This window comes from Uloborus diversus, chromosome 10, assembly GCF_026930045.1.
Source record: "Uloborus diversus isolate 005 chromosome 10, Udiv.v.3.1, whole genome shotgun sequence".
Classification (NCBI taxonomy): Eukaryota; Metazoa; Arthropoda; class Arachnida; order Araneae; family Uloboridae; genus Uloborus; species Uloborus diversus.
The window spans coordinates 5,497,556-5,512,139 of record NC_072740.1 but is presented as its reverse complement, the minus strand read 5'-3'; the positions used below and the strand labels follow the sequence as shown (position 1 = coordinate 5,512,139).

General features: G+C 35.1%; 1 protein-coding gene across 2 annotated transcripts in view; it reads right to left on the bottom strand.

Annotated features, from left to right (window-relative positions):
- Positions 1 to 14,584, bottom strand: part of LOC129231771 (sodium- and chloride-dependent glycine transporter 1-like) — a 133,489-nt gene that overhangs the window by 50,645 nt on the left and 68,260 nt on the right. For both annotated transcript variants that reach the window (XM_054866136.1, XM_054866137.1), the window contains exons 3-5: positions 13,723 to 13,854; positions 2,969 to 3,112; positions 951 to 1,107 (exon numbers count right to left, since the gene is read on the bottom strand). In XM_054866136.1, the coding sequence (XP_054722111.1) occupies positions 951 to 1,107; positions 2,969 to 3,112; positions 13,723 to 13,854 (433 nt within the window). The remainder of the gene's footprint in view (positions 1 to 950; positions 1,108 to 2,968; positions 3,113 to 13,722; positions 13,855 to 14,584) is intronic.

Genomic DNA, 14,584 nt, shown 5'->3' with positions numbered 1-14,584 from the left:
TCTCCAGCTAGATGGCTCAAGTAGAGACCTTCACAAATCAACTGTGCAAGTGGCTCAGTTTAATTGATAACGTTTGATCGTAGGGTTGTTTTTCTCAGGTGTTGTTTCTTTCCGCCTGCGAAATCATTATGGCAGATTTGAAAGAACAAACTGTAAACTTGAAATTTTGCTTCGCCTGCTTGAAAAGTCGGCAACGGAATAGCTTACCAAATGTTTCACACAAGCTTTCAAGACCGATGCTATGAGCCGTACACAAGTTTTCGAATGGTTTGGGCGCTTTAAACACGATAGCATGAATGTTGAAAATCATGCTCTCTCTGAACGCCCTTCAACGTCTCGAAATGATGAAAACGTTGAAAAAATCTGCCAAAAAGTCAACGAGAGTCTTCGTTTTACGATTGACGAAACTTTAGAAGAAACAAGAGTGAATTAGAGCTCGCTAGGGCGATCGGAATTATGGTTCCTTCGCCATGATAACGCTCCCGTACACACAACCTTCACTATTAACAGCTAATTGGCCTCTCAGGGGTGGCCAGTCGTTTTTCGACCCCCGTATTCGCCAGACCTAGCCCCCTGTGATCTTTTTCTGTTCCCGACCGAGGATGAAAAAAAATCTGAAAGTGAAGCGTTTTGATGATGTTAGAGGCTGTAAAATCTGCTTCGCAACGGGCACTGGACATGGTCAAAGTTAAAGAGTTCCAAGGGACCTTCTAATAGTGGAAAAAAAGAATTAACAAGTGTATTGCATCTAAGGGTGAACACTTTGAAGGAGACTAAAGAAATTTCGTGAATAAGCTAATATATAAATATTTTAGAGCAAAAATCCGGTTATTTTTGGGTCCCCCCTCGTATGTAAGTCCTACTTACTAGAAAATAGTATTTGTAAGTACTATAAATAGAATACATTTAATAACACTGAATAAATTCCGTTTCGTGCATATAAAACTTACTGGAAATATTCATCGCTTGCCATTTTTGTTCTTTTAAGAGTACCCTCCAAAATTTGCCATGTTTGGTTTGAAACTTGATTTCTTAGCATACATGTGCCATTCTCTGCCATTATTCCTCCGAGCGCTGTGCAGTTTTTGGTATCAAATTTTTGACATGCTGAAAAAGAAAAACTGAATAAACTACACAATATGAGTTACAGAATCTGAATTCAAAAAAAAAAAATTGAATTTTGACATCTTGAATTCAAATTATGTTTTTCACAATCACGAGTGTGTGTTTGTGTGTGGGGGTATGTGTATGTGTGTGTTTGTGTCTGTGTGCTGGCATAAGTGTGTGGGTAGTTGTGTGTATGAATGTGTGTGGGGGGGGGTATGTGTATGTCTGGTGTGGACATGTGTTTGTGTCTGTGTGCAGGCATGAATGTGTGGGTAGTTGTGTGTATGTGTGTGTAGGCATGTGTGTTTGTGTCTGTGTGCTGGCATAAGTGTGTGGGTAGTTGTGTGTATGAATGTGTGTGGGGGGGGGGGGTATGTGTATGTCTGTGTGGACATGTGTTTGTGTCTGTGTGCAGGCATGAATGTGTGGGTAGTTGTGTGTATGTGTGTGTAGGTGTGTGTGTATGTGTGCGTGCGTGTGTGTAGTTGTGTATGTATGCGCATGTGTGTAGGACATGAATGCAACCTGGAGACGGCTTTCGCTAGAGGAGCAGCATCGTGAGGAGCCGGTCGACGGTGATGGTGCGGAGGGTGGCGGTGGGAAAATAAAATGATAGGACGCCAAAAACAGTCAAATGAAAGCAATAAGCAATCGTGATTGCTCAAAAATCACCGCTACAAAAGTATCTGATATCAAACATGTCTCAGATTGTGTAGCACATTTCGTCCATAGTCAGATAATTGGTTTTCCATTTTGGAAAAAAGAATCATTTTCTTAAAAGGTATAATTTCGGATATGGTTTGTACTATTGTCGTGGGAATGGTAATATTAATAGGTTACATTAATTAATGCTGACGCTGATCTCGGATGTCGAAGCCAAATGAATCTTATATTTTTGATGTCCGATTAACTTGAACAGTGTGTAAATCAATTCCGTATAATTGAGACATTAGAGGCTCAAAAGTGTTTTTTTTTTTCTTCTTAATTTTTCTATGTCTAAGTTATCATTGCTACAAAGAGATTTAGAAGAATCTGAATTAGTTCGGAAACCATCTCAATCCATGCGTTTACCATATCGCTTCCGGGTTCACTGATGATGACTGGAGCACGTTAAATATGTCATAGTCATGAAGTCCTCCACATAAATCAATACCTTTGGCGGTGCTGAGAGAGGAATTTTTCTGCTGCTGGTTTGGTTCTAAATTTCGAAATTTCGATAGAAGTGCTTCCATTTATCGTGTGCTGTTTGAGCTAATTTTACTCCCACTTAAATGGCTCTCGTTCAAAACAGAAGTCGTCCCTCTCTGCCTTGGTTCGATTAGCAATTGTTACTCTATCTCAGTTATTCGAGTGGTATTAAGTAACAACAACACCACATTGCCTCTCCTGTAACAACTTATGAGTAACATGACTACGAGTAATAAGATTATTATCCAAAAATAATAATAATAAATGTTCAATAAACTCGCATTTTTTATTGTGAAAGCTAGAACGTGATATAAAAGTAAGAAACCAAATTTATTTCATTCGAATTTGAACGTAAATCAAAAAATAGAATCGAGATCGACTTACTTCTAAACCTCCTCAATCCGAATTATTTTTATCAGTAAATAATCAGACAATACTACTCATTTTAAAGTGGATACAAAAAGGAAGTCGTACAATGCGTTTTTCAAACGAGATTTTCTTTTTTTTTTTTTAAATGTTTGTTTGCATTAATGTATTTCTTTTTAAAATGGATTGACCTGGTTTTGATACTCAATGCTTCAGTACTAGTCTTAACCTCCATCAAAAGCCCCAAATAAGGGTTTCACGATTAGTTTTAAAACTTAATATCAAATAGTCGCTTCCGTGGTCTTACCGAGCGTATTCCACCAGTTGTCGCATGAGCTCCAGGGTAAAATGCTGCTTAAAGAGGATGTCAGGTAAAACAACGACCACGCCAGGATCATGTTGTAGTAAATTCCTACCAGGGCAGACATCAAAAACATTGCATATCCTAGACCTGAAATCATGTTAAGGAGTTAAACACAAGAATGGAAAAATGAAACCATTAGATTTAATAATGCATTTTTTTTAACGAAACAAAGAACACGCTAGTTTTAAATTTCACAGCATCTTCAAAACTATGAAAGCACTGCCACGTTAGGGCGACCCTCACTATATTGCCCTCAACTATACAGCAAGAAAGTAGTATAGGGTAGTATTTGTAGTTACATAATCTTAATTAGCAAAATATTCGCACCTACAAAAATATGTAATGCCAAACATTCTTTAGATTGAGTAGCACTTTTTGTCCATGATCAAATAAATATTTCTCCGTTTTGGAAAATATGAACCATTTTCTTGAAAGTTATAATGGCGGATATGATTTATACTATTTTTAACGAGAATGGCAATAATAATTTGTTGCATTAATTAATGCCAATGCCGAAGCCAATAAATATATGTTATATTTTTTATGCTTGGAGTGTCTTTTCTTTTGTACCATTCCGAAGAGAAAATGACTAGAAATAGCTATTCTCATCTAGCGGTTAGACATGTTCATTATAACTTAGGTTGTTGTACTTTTTTTCCATACTGAGAACTATAAAAATTCTCAGTTTCTTTTCTTAATAAATTTCTATACCAATTTTTTTTTCATGGCATGTACCAAATACTACAGTTTCAAACCAGAATTGAATTTTTGAAAATGAAATTGTACATGAATGTAAACTTACTGGCCAGATTGCCTTATCTTAAGGTAATTGTCCATAATTTTTCTAAATGAATAGTGTCTTTCCAAAATGTAACAACCGCAAATATAAGGTAAAACTCAAGAACTGGTTTTCTAAGAGATAGAAAAAAAACTGGCTTGTTTATATTTGGAAAACATTGCAAATCTCAGCTTTCTCTTGCCTTTTGCTATCATTCCGATTGGTTCTTTATTGGTTTATAATTATTAATTTGCTATTTGTATTTTTTCAGCTGTTTGCTTATCTGGCTCTTGGCTTTTGTCGGATGTCTTTTCATCCATCCATAAGCTCATCTTTTTTGCACTGAAAAAGGCGTATCTTGTAACGCCGAAACACGTGTGTGCAGTAATATGCAATTTGTGCTTTTCGACGTTGCTATTTCTTATTCAACAAATAACACTCTTTTTTTTTTTTGATGCCATATATCAAAAAGTTAATGCTGATAGTGCAGTAAATTGGGGCCTCTCCCTGCAAAGGATCTCGATGACTCCTGTTAGACAAGGGTCTTCAAATCAACGACAGAAAACTGTCGAAGCCTTTTTTTTTTGAAGCATCAAATTGAAAGTACATTTTTGTGAATGAAACATTTCGACGAGCATTGATCTTATAATTGCAAATAATATTTTCATGAGAATTACTTTAAATGAGTGAAAGATAATAGTGTACGATTAAAAAATAAATTGAAAAAAATTCTTACTATTTTTAACGATCAGCCAATTTGTTTTTTAATGCATTTAAAAACAATGGTTTCTGAATATCGGAAAATATTTTGGACTCGGTAAACTTTTCAGAGTAATAACTACTCAGAAAATTTTCCGTTTCGTCCTCTGTCTTCCATGTATATGATTTTTTTCCATTCATTTTTTTTTCAGGGGAAGGACTGGGCGGGGAGAAGCAGGTGATTTTGAAAAAACACTTCGCTTTGAAGCTTTAAATACATGAGAGGGAAATACTTCTAAAACTCATGGCCCAGCTAATTGGACAATCACAAACGTAAGATTCGATTAAGTAAAAGAAAAATTCAGTGAAATTAATTTCAGATTTTTCTTTCGTTTTATTAATATTTATAATTATTTTCGGTTTAGTATTCCGATAATACTGCACTACTTTCATAACTAATTAGATGTCAGCTAGCCTGGAACAACTAATTACACCTTATGGGTAATCTGAAAGTCTTTACTCAGCATGGATGAAAAGAGCATTCCGTTTTTTTTAATCCATTTATTGCGTTTTCAATTGGGTTACGTCTACGTGCAATATTCTACTGATTTACGCAATTCGTTATTGGAAACTACGCGGAAAATATTTAGGGCTTCCTGTAAGTAAGTGCATTAAATCAGCAAGTTCTAAAAATCAGAACAATGCAAAATTTGTTTTCTATAGGTATTTGAAACCTGTGTAGGTTTTCGAGATTTTGAGACGTGATGAAATTAAAGAAAAAATAGCAGTCTCTAACACGAAATAGGAAAAAGGGTCAAAAAATACATAGCAATTTACCCGATAAACGACAAAAAAGGAAAGCAAGTTTTGCAGATGCAACAGTTTGAGTAGTTGTTGAATCTAAACTTCAAAAATTCTGATGATAAACCTATTTGTTGATTCTTATAGTTTCTGAAAATAGTTGCGCCTGATTAGTTTTCACGTGAATTGCTTGGGCCGTTTGAAGCTTATAAAGGGTGTCCCAAAATTAACGCAAGATTTGAATTTGACACCATTTTTTCCATAAATTGTTGGCAGCCATGAAAAAAGAACAATTTGACAGTTGAGAGTTTAGGGTTAGTAAAAATGGGGTGTTATTGTACCATACAGCTAGAGAGAGAGTGAAACATTTTAATTACTGCATAAGGCATTTCCTAGTCGCGTACTCTCTCATTTCGGTGATCAGAATTGGCACCCTAGATGGTGTGATTTAACAGCATTAGATTTCTTCTTATGGGGTTATTTGAAGCCAAAGGTCTATGTCAAACCCACAACCACCCGTGCATTACCGTGTTGCGATTTCGAGCGCCAATAACAGTAAGTGCTTGACCAGCCTTAATTTTCAGAATTTTTGAAATGCTATTTCAATAATGAAAACGCGTTATTGTATCGTATAACGCTCCATTTTTAATAACCCTAAACTTTCAGCTGTCAAATTGTTCATATTTCAGGGTTGTCAACAAAGTACTGCAAAAACGGCGGTAAATTCAAATCTTGCGTTAATTTTGGGACACCCTTTATTATATATTTTATTCCTAGTCATTTTTAATTAAAACAAATGAGTTTATTGATATCGTATTTAAAATGAATATAAATTTTGAATGACAAAACTCTGGGAATAAATTACGATGTTCTATAAAAAAAACCACAACCTTTGTTTCTCATAATCAAACGAGATCTTGAAATGGTCTGAACGATTCCATTAAGTCGGCCCCTAGTTCAGAAACATATCTAGTCTCTCCCCAAAAGTTCTGACAGTCGTCAAGGTGGAATTAACTTAAATCTGAATTCTACTGGGCCACTTTGTATTAGTCAGTGTTGTATCAATGTGCATAGAATGTTTAGAAAATTTTTCTCAAACAAAATGTGGGGGGCCCCCAAAATGAAACCCAGCTTCCCCTAATTTAAAAGTTTAATTGGGCCCTGTTTGTACGCGAATAGCTTTTACTATACCTACTAGAAAATCGCTCATCAAGGCATGACGGAATGTTATCGTGTACACGGCCTGATTACTGAATAGCCCATGTCATGGCCTAGGGCCCCCGCTATTTAAGGGCCCCCAAATAGTTAAAATTACTTTAGCCTATTCCGAAAATTGTAAAGCTTGAATTCAGGGGCCCCAAAAAAGTATTTGGCCTACCGCTAGAAGTGATATATGTAACAGAAAATATATTATAACATGAGTTGTCGTCAAATTCTACCTGATTGTAATAAAAGACGTTTGTATCAAATGGTGTTTTTTTTTTTTAAATTTATTAGGCCTGGAGTAGCTTTCAAATTTGCAAAAAATATCGAACTTTCAGATTTTTTTTTTCCTAGATGTAATATTCACACCTTACTACAGCGTCATCTGAAATTACTCCATTTTTCCATTACCTACTCCTCACATTTCGGTGCCCTCAGGACCTGGTATCGTGTCTCATGTGCCCATGACTTAATCTGGCCCTGTAAATGTCATTGAGAAATGAAATGGAATTTCGAAGAATAAACATCATTTGAAGAAATGAATAACCCAGTTATATCCTGAAGAAATAAAAAAAAAATCGGAAGCATCTTTAAATTTCATTAATACACAACCACGATCGGACTAATGTTTGTGGCGCCATCTATTAGAAAGATTGAAAAATAGATGATTTTGTTATAATTAATTTAAAGTGTAATGAAAATGAGAGAGTCGGAATCGGGACCACACAAGATGAAATGATTTTGAACAAAAGTCGCAGCCGAGGTCGATAAGACGCTAAACACAGTTCTATTCAAATTCTGGGATTGTATATGCATAAATAAAATGAAATCAATTAATACGATCATGTTTAATACGAAATCACGGTTAAAACGAACATTTTTTTCGTTTGGTTAGTTTGGTTTGCTGTCTAATTACATTAAAAAATTCACGTATGTACATTAAATTGAAAGTCTCAGCTCTGACGAACAAAAATATCCTGACATCTTTACTTAAAATGATTCTTTTGGAATGGGTAATTTCCTTTTTCAGAAATTGTTTATTATTTTGTTAGGTAGTAGAAGTCCCATTGTGCATCGAGGGGAAAATATTAAATATTTTGCATAGTAAATAAACCCCTTGTATTTGTTTGCCTGTGGGCATTACAATTTACTCGGAGATAACTGATCATCTTCCATTGTGGATTACAACCTATTACGCGATTGTCAATTATCATTGAAGAGCAAACATTCAAACAGTGTTTTCTCCAAAAATGAAAAAAAATGAGTTAGTGATTTTTCTTTGAACTCAACATTAAATGGTACAAAAATGTGCTATTGTTTTCAACCAAAACATATTTTTTCCCATTATAAACCTATTTATAAAATTCAGGTTTCATTCAAAAAGTGTTTCCTCCAGAGCCAGTTTCCAGTCAAACAGTGATTCCTCCAGTCAACCAATCAGAGCTGTTCTTACTGATCACGTGACCCAGCTATTTCCCAATGTGTCTAGTGTTTCAGAGATTATGTTATTGTTTGCATGGTGCTATATTGGTTTGTTTGTTTATTTTACAGCGGTGTGCTTTTACCTACATTTTTATTATTAATTTAGGGATGGAAGAAATAATAGATGCACATTGTGAAAAGTGTTGTCTTACAATCTCTTTCTCTTAGCCATGGAATATCAGTTGAAAAGAAAAGAGACGTAGACAAACTTTTAAACTTAATGTATGGCGAAGAGTGGCAAAATCAACCTGATTTTAATTGGTACAAAAACATTATTTATAATTTACCTGCACGCAATGATGAAACGGATGAAGTAGTGTGCGATTGTTTGGATGAGGATTATGCAGGACAATTTTTTTTTCTCATATAAATTTCTAGCTTTATTTTATAACAATCAGTTTTATTATGTCATTAATTAGTTTTATTCCATTAAAAAATGTAATCGTAGCAATTTAAGTTACTATCTTTTTCATTCAAAAAGTGTTTTATCCACATTGAAAACATTCAAAACACGTTTCCTCCTTTGAGTTCGGTCAAAACATGATTTCTCCAAATTTCAAATGCATTTTTCTAATTCATTTTAAGTTTATTAGGTAAAGTACGCCTACAAGTCTTACTAGTAATCAGTAATACCACTAAAAAAATAATAATTGGGGTCTAATACAAGTTTTTTTTAAATATATTAGTTTTTTGTGTTTCCTGAAAAACTGTATCCGAAGGAGAAAACATGGTTTGAATGTTTGCTCCTCCATTTTCCTTTTTCAGTGTTTTATAGAAACATCCCTTTTTAAGAAATAAATGATTTTTTCATGAACGTACTAACAGTTAGATTACAATGTGTGAAAAAAGAAATATTTTAATATAGGTAAGCATTTCTTCGTTTTTTTTTTTTTTTTTTTTCACAGTATCATTCATTCACGGTTCTTACGAATAACGGCTAATGCAAAAAAATTCGTGGATTTTTATACTACCAGAAATCAACTGTATAGATTTTTATGTTAAATTCTTATTGGCGCCCTCTTACTGTTTTTTAACTGACGACCAGTTATTTCCATTACTGGAATAACTGTGTATTCATAAGGAAAAATCTTGTTCTGGCAAACCAACTGGCTTCATTCTTTATTCAAAACTTTCTGTTTATAAACTGCTAAGCCCGCTGTTTAGCAAAAAAAAAAAAAAATATTTTATATCTACTTGAAGAAATCAGATGGTTTGCTTATTTTAACATTCTTGCATGTGTCAGCGAACTTTTTTTTTTTTTTTTTTTGGTTTGTCGTTTAATATTCCGTAACAACAGATTGTTTCCGATTTAAAAGCTATCACTTTTTTATACGAAAATCAACAAGTACAGGGTAAATATCAACAAGGTATACAATGAAATAATGCTTCCAAAAGCGGTTATGTTAATCATTGAAACTTGCAGTTTGGATGTATGTTTCAGTTGACCAGATTTAGGTCCCTTAAAAAGACCTATAAGAAATTATTTTGTGTACCTCAATAAACTTAGATTAATAAAAGGCATCTTGCAGAATATTTATAGTGGCATTTGCTTAAAAAATTATTTAAAGGCGTCAAAGTATTTAAAAATCAATGTTTCTCATATGTGCAGATTTTTAGCACTTAAAAGTGCTTTGGGAAAATGCCCATGTCCATTTATATTGTCCATGTTCGATTCCAACTCTCTCATTTTCATTACACTTTAAATTAATTATAACAAAATCATCTATTTTTCAATCTTTCTAATAGATGGCGCCACAAACATTAGTCCGATCGTGGTTGTGTATTAATAAAATTTAAAGATGCTTCTGCATTTTTTTTTATTTCTTCAGGATATTGCTGGGTTATTCATTTCTTCAAATAACGTTTATTCTTCGCACTTCCATTTCATTTCTCAATTTCCCACCTCGCATTTGCCGGTGCCATCAGTGGTTCAGGCCACGGTTTTGAGGTTAGAATATGAAGCACCAAATTTTAGACAGCTAGTTTCGCCATTTTCCGCAGTTATTGGATTTGCATACGTAAAAAAATGCACACACAGGTACCCCATATTAGAAGTTGCCGCATTTGAGGATTTTTTCTAAGTTTGCTCATGTTTGAATTATCTTTACATGTTATCTTTACAATAATAAAGGAATTGCTCAATCTAGTTGCACAAATGATGCATTTTTACGCATACATTTCACTTTATTCCCAGAATTTAAAACTTTGGCTTAATTTCAATATATTCGAATGTAAGGAACTACGAGGGTTGATCCAAAAGTAAGGTTCCCATCAATTTCACAAATATACACCACTGTCTATTCTCATTGAAATATACATCTTTGGAAAGAAAAAACGTTTCTTTATTTTTATACATAACCGCCATCTTTTTCTTTGCATTATTGTCGGCGGTGGCCTTACTTCTGTATCGAGTGTCAGAGAATTCCACCGCCAACCCGCTGAGGAAGCGTCACTGCAACATGAACGGAGTGGTTTGTTGACTGTCAAGTCCTGATCTCCTTGTAGTCCCTAACTCGAGTCTAGTGATTACCACTTGTTTTCTACTCGTAAGTTTAAGGAACACTTTGACGGCCAACGTATATGGAGCGACGACAAAGTCAAAAAGGGGGTGAAAAGCGCACGGTCGCCTGAATGAATGAACCCCCCCCCCCCCCTGTCCCGCACACACCATTTAAAAAAAAAATTCCTTTACAATTTAAAATATTACTCCAAAGAAATAAAAAGCGTTAATTACACTAACAGTTGCTTAAAAATGTCAATTAATCCACCAACACCATGGTTCATCGATTATCTCGACATGCGACCAAGCTACCGAAACCCAGCCGATAAGCAGGCGAAGCGAACTACAATCAATTAGCGATCCGATATTTTCAATAAAACCGTTTAATCAAAAACAACATCTCTCCATTTTCCTCCGAGGAAAAAGAACGAATTTAAAAGGAAAATCCCGTCTCCCGAAAAAAAAAAGAATTTAACTCAAATACGTGGCGCAATTTATATAAAATTAAAGGAAGTCCCTTGAATAAATAAAAATCTCCCCCCCCCCCCTTCCCTCTGATGTCAGATGATCATGTTTCTTTATGTAAAATGTGCACACCTTTTCAAAAAACCTATAAAATGTCTTTGGAATTTGAAACAATTCACCAAGACATTAAAATATATTCGTATTGCAAATACAGGAAAATGAAAATCAACTGACATACGCACGATTAATTTAATCTAAAATAATAACAGTAAAACATCCATAAATAATAATGACATCTTTAACCAAAATGTTTATGTATAAAAAATAATATATATATATATATATATATGCTAAAAGCTATTGTTTGTCGTTAAAAAAGAAAAAAAAAGAGGAAAAGGAGAAAAAGTCGTACATTTTACTCGGTTAAAATGCGCAATAAAAAAATCAAAAATACTTCTATGCGAACACGACGTCACTGGATGCAGAACATGACGTCACGGAAGAAAATTTCTGAAACTGATATTTTTTTCTGTAATGGAATATAGTTTCGGATCAAGCTGAGTCTTGAAAATTGGCTCTACTAGAATCACTTATAACTCCTGTTCTAATTAATTGGCAGAAATGGAACAAACATGTTCTCAAAGTAAGAAATAACAACGTCGAAACGCACAAATTACATATTACTGCATACTCGTGTTTCGGCGTTATAAGGAACGCCTTTTTCAATGCAAAAAGTAATGAGCAATTGGATGAAATGACATTGAAAAAGGCGTTCCTTGTAACGCCAAAACACGTGTCTGCAGTAACCTGTAATTTGTGCTTTTTGACGTTGTTATTTCTTACTTTATTATTCAGCACAAAGGTATTTATTTATCTCAAACATGTTCTTGTTCGGAAAAGAAAAAAGAAACCTTTCCAAAGAAAGAAACAAGCAAACATCGTCACATTCATATAAATGTAGATAATGATTCCTTATTTTAAATATATCACTATTAAACATCAAAGCTTAAAATTTCGGGAGTGCAAATACTATATGCGTAAAAATGTCGCATCCGTGCAAGTGGATTTCAAGTTGAATACAAAAATTATAATAATAATGATAATAATAATAATAAAACGTCTATTTCGCCAATAGTATCACTTAAATATCTACACTGGTGGACAATTGGTAAGGACGGATGGCAAGCAACGTTAGTAACCACAAAATGGAAGGCAAGGAAAAATGGAAATTAGTATAAGTTTGGGACACAGTAACACGTGTTGTGAAAGTGTAAGTTTTAGACTCACGACGTTTCTGGTCACGTGATAGCGCTGATAAGCGATATAAAGGATTGTATTTTCGCCTGATAACCATTGTTGTTCAAAAGCAAAGTTTGACGGGAAAGAATCATTTGACGAACTTGCATTTTTCGGTATGTCTTCCCAACATCCCTTAGATGATTTTATGGGTGACCGTGTGGTTGGCAACATCGAAGAAGGGTAGAAAAATTTAGATGTTGCCAGGGAACTCGACGTCAAACACAAGGTTGTTTCTAGAGTTTGAAATTATTTCAAATAAATGGAATGTGTAACAAATGTCACGAGGGAGGTCGTGTACGCAATACGACGTCAGCAGAAGATCGGTACTTATTGCTAGCAACGAAAAGGAGCCAGCGCAACACAGCTACTGAGGTAGCAAAGCAGTTTCCTGCCGCTACTAGCAAGCAATCATCCCGAAAAACTGTAGCCAGTCGTTTGATCGCAACAAGACTATAAGCCAATCAGCTTGTTTTGTACATCCCATTGTCTACAAGTCAGTGTTTTGCTCGTTTGTAATGATGTTTTCAGCATCGCATTTGGAGAGAAGTCAACTGGGCTTGTGTATTAGTCTCAGGTGTGAGTAGCAGGTTCGTTCGATCGTCTAATTGTGGACGACAACTTACCTGGCATGAGAATGGTGCAGCATACAAGCCGGGAAACATAAAAAAAAAGGACTAGTATCCTACAAGTTGTGTCATGGTATGGATAGGATTATGATCAATGGTCGTATGTTCGCTTGTGTGCTTCCAAACAAGACTATGGCGGCTAGTGATACATTAATGTTGTTCTATTGCCTCATGTTCCCGTGTTCTGTGGTGCTGTGGGCGATAAATTCGTTTTCATGGAGGCAGCGTAACATGTCATTAACAATCGCCGTCCAAGAGTATCTAACTCTATCAAAATATTCAACCCATCGGATGGTCTGCACGTTCTATATATCTGAACCACATTGAAAATGTTTGGGGTACTTTGGGGAGCAGTTTTGCTGTTTGACAACGCACTCCAATAAGCAAAGACACCCTTATCCGTGACTGACAGAAGAATAAGAAGAACGGGATAAATTACCCCAACAATTGCTGGATAAAGTTGTATAGAGCATCACATGACGTGTGGAAGCTTGCATCGCTCTCCACGGTAGCCATATCGACATCTTGCATCGGAACGCCTGGGCGCGGTATTTACATTTATTCACTTTTACGCATTCAGCCCAAAATGACCGTTTTGTCCTTTGTACACTTTTCAACGCCTTCTAGCTTTCAGAGTACAATAAATTATCGTCATTGTAATGTTATAGAGTTTCGACATTAGTTTATTTCACTTGACATCGAATTACACTTACTTTTTTACGCGTTACATAGCCCATTGGAATCCGTCCTAAGTCACCACCAGTGTATAAGGGCAGAAATATTGGTAAGTCGTTTATAATGAGTAGGTAGACTCTTAAAAATCAAATAAAGCAACTAATCTTACCTTGAAAGAGAGGCGAAATTTTCCATATCGTAATGGGTCCTTCGCTCGCATACTGTCCGAAAGAAAGTTCTAAGAAGAAGAGTGGGAGGCCAACAAACACCAACATAATCGCGTACGGAATAAGAAAGGCTCCTAAGGACGAAAAAGGATAAATATTGTACAATTCAGGCCTACGTACACATGATACTTTCAATTGCTTGGGAACTCACTGGAGATTTTGTGAGTTTCTACCCAGGCACTGTGCTGTACAGTCGATCCTCAACTTACACGAGGGATGCGTTCCAAGACCACTTACGTAAATAGAAATTTCGCGTTGTAAATAAAAAAAATAATAATAAAAGTAAAAACAAAAAACGCGACTGCGTAGAAACCAAAAAAAGAAAAAAATATATATATATAAGCCGAGTAGTTTAGAATGTTATTCAATTTTACTGAATAACTAAACCCTTGAAATAGTTTTATAGTCGATACACGCATAAGACAAATCATAAATTCAAAAACAGAATAGAAGGATCAACAATGGGGGCCCATTCCTTTTTGACCAATCAAGGAACCCCGTAAAATTTAAGTGGGCCCCGACTGTTGATATGGTAAATTTTGATTACTGTCATGTGTTTAGTGAAACTCCCGGGTTAAGACAAAAGGATTGACGTAAGAATGCATAAACTTAGCCAAGTCGTTTAACCTCTACACCCCACATAGGAACAAACATACATACATAGACTCATAAACACATTACTCTCCTTAATCTCCTTTACATCCCCTCTCCGTCGCGCACGCACAGTCGGGACAAAAAGGGTATACATACGAATTTTCTTTGTAAGCATACTCAATTACTTTAAACTTTTGTAGACACCCCTGA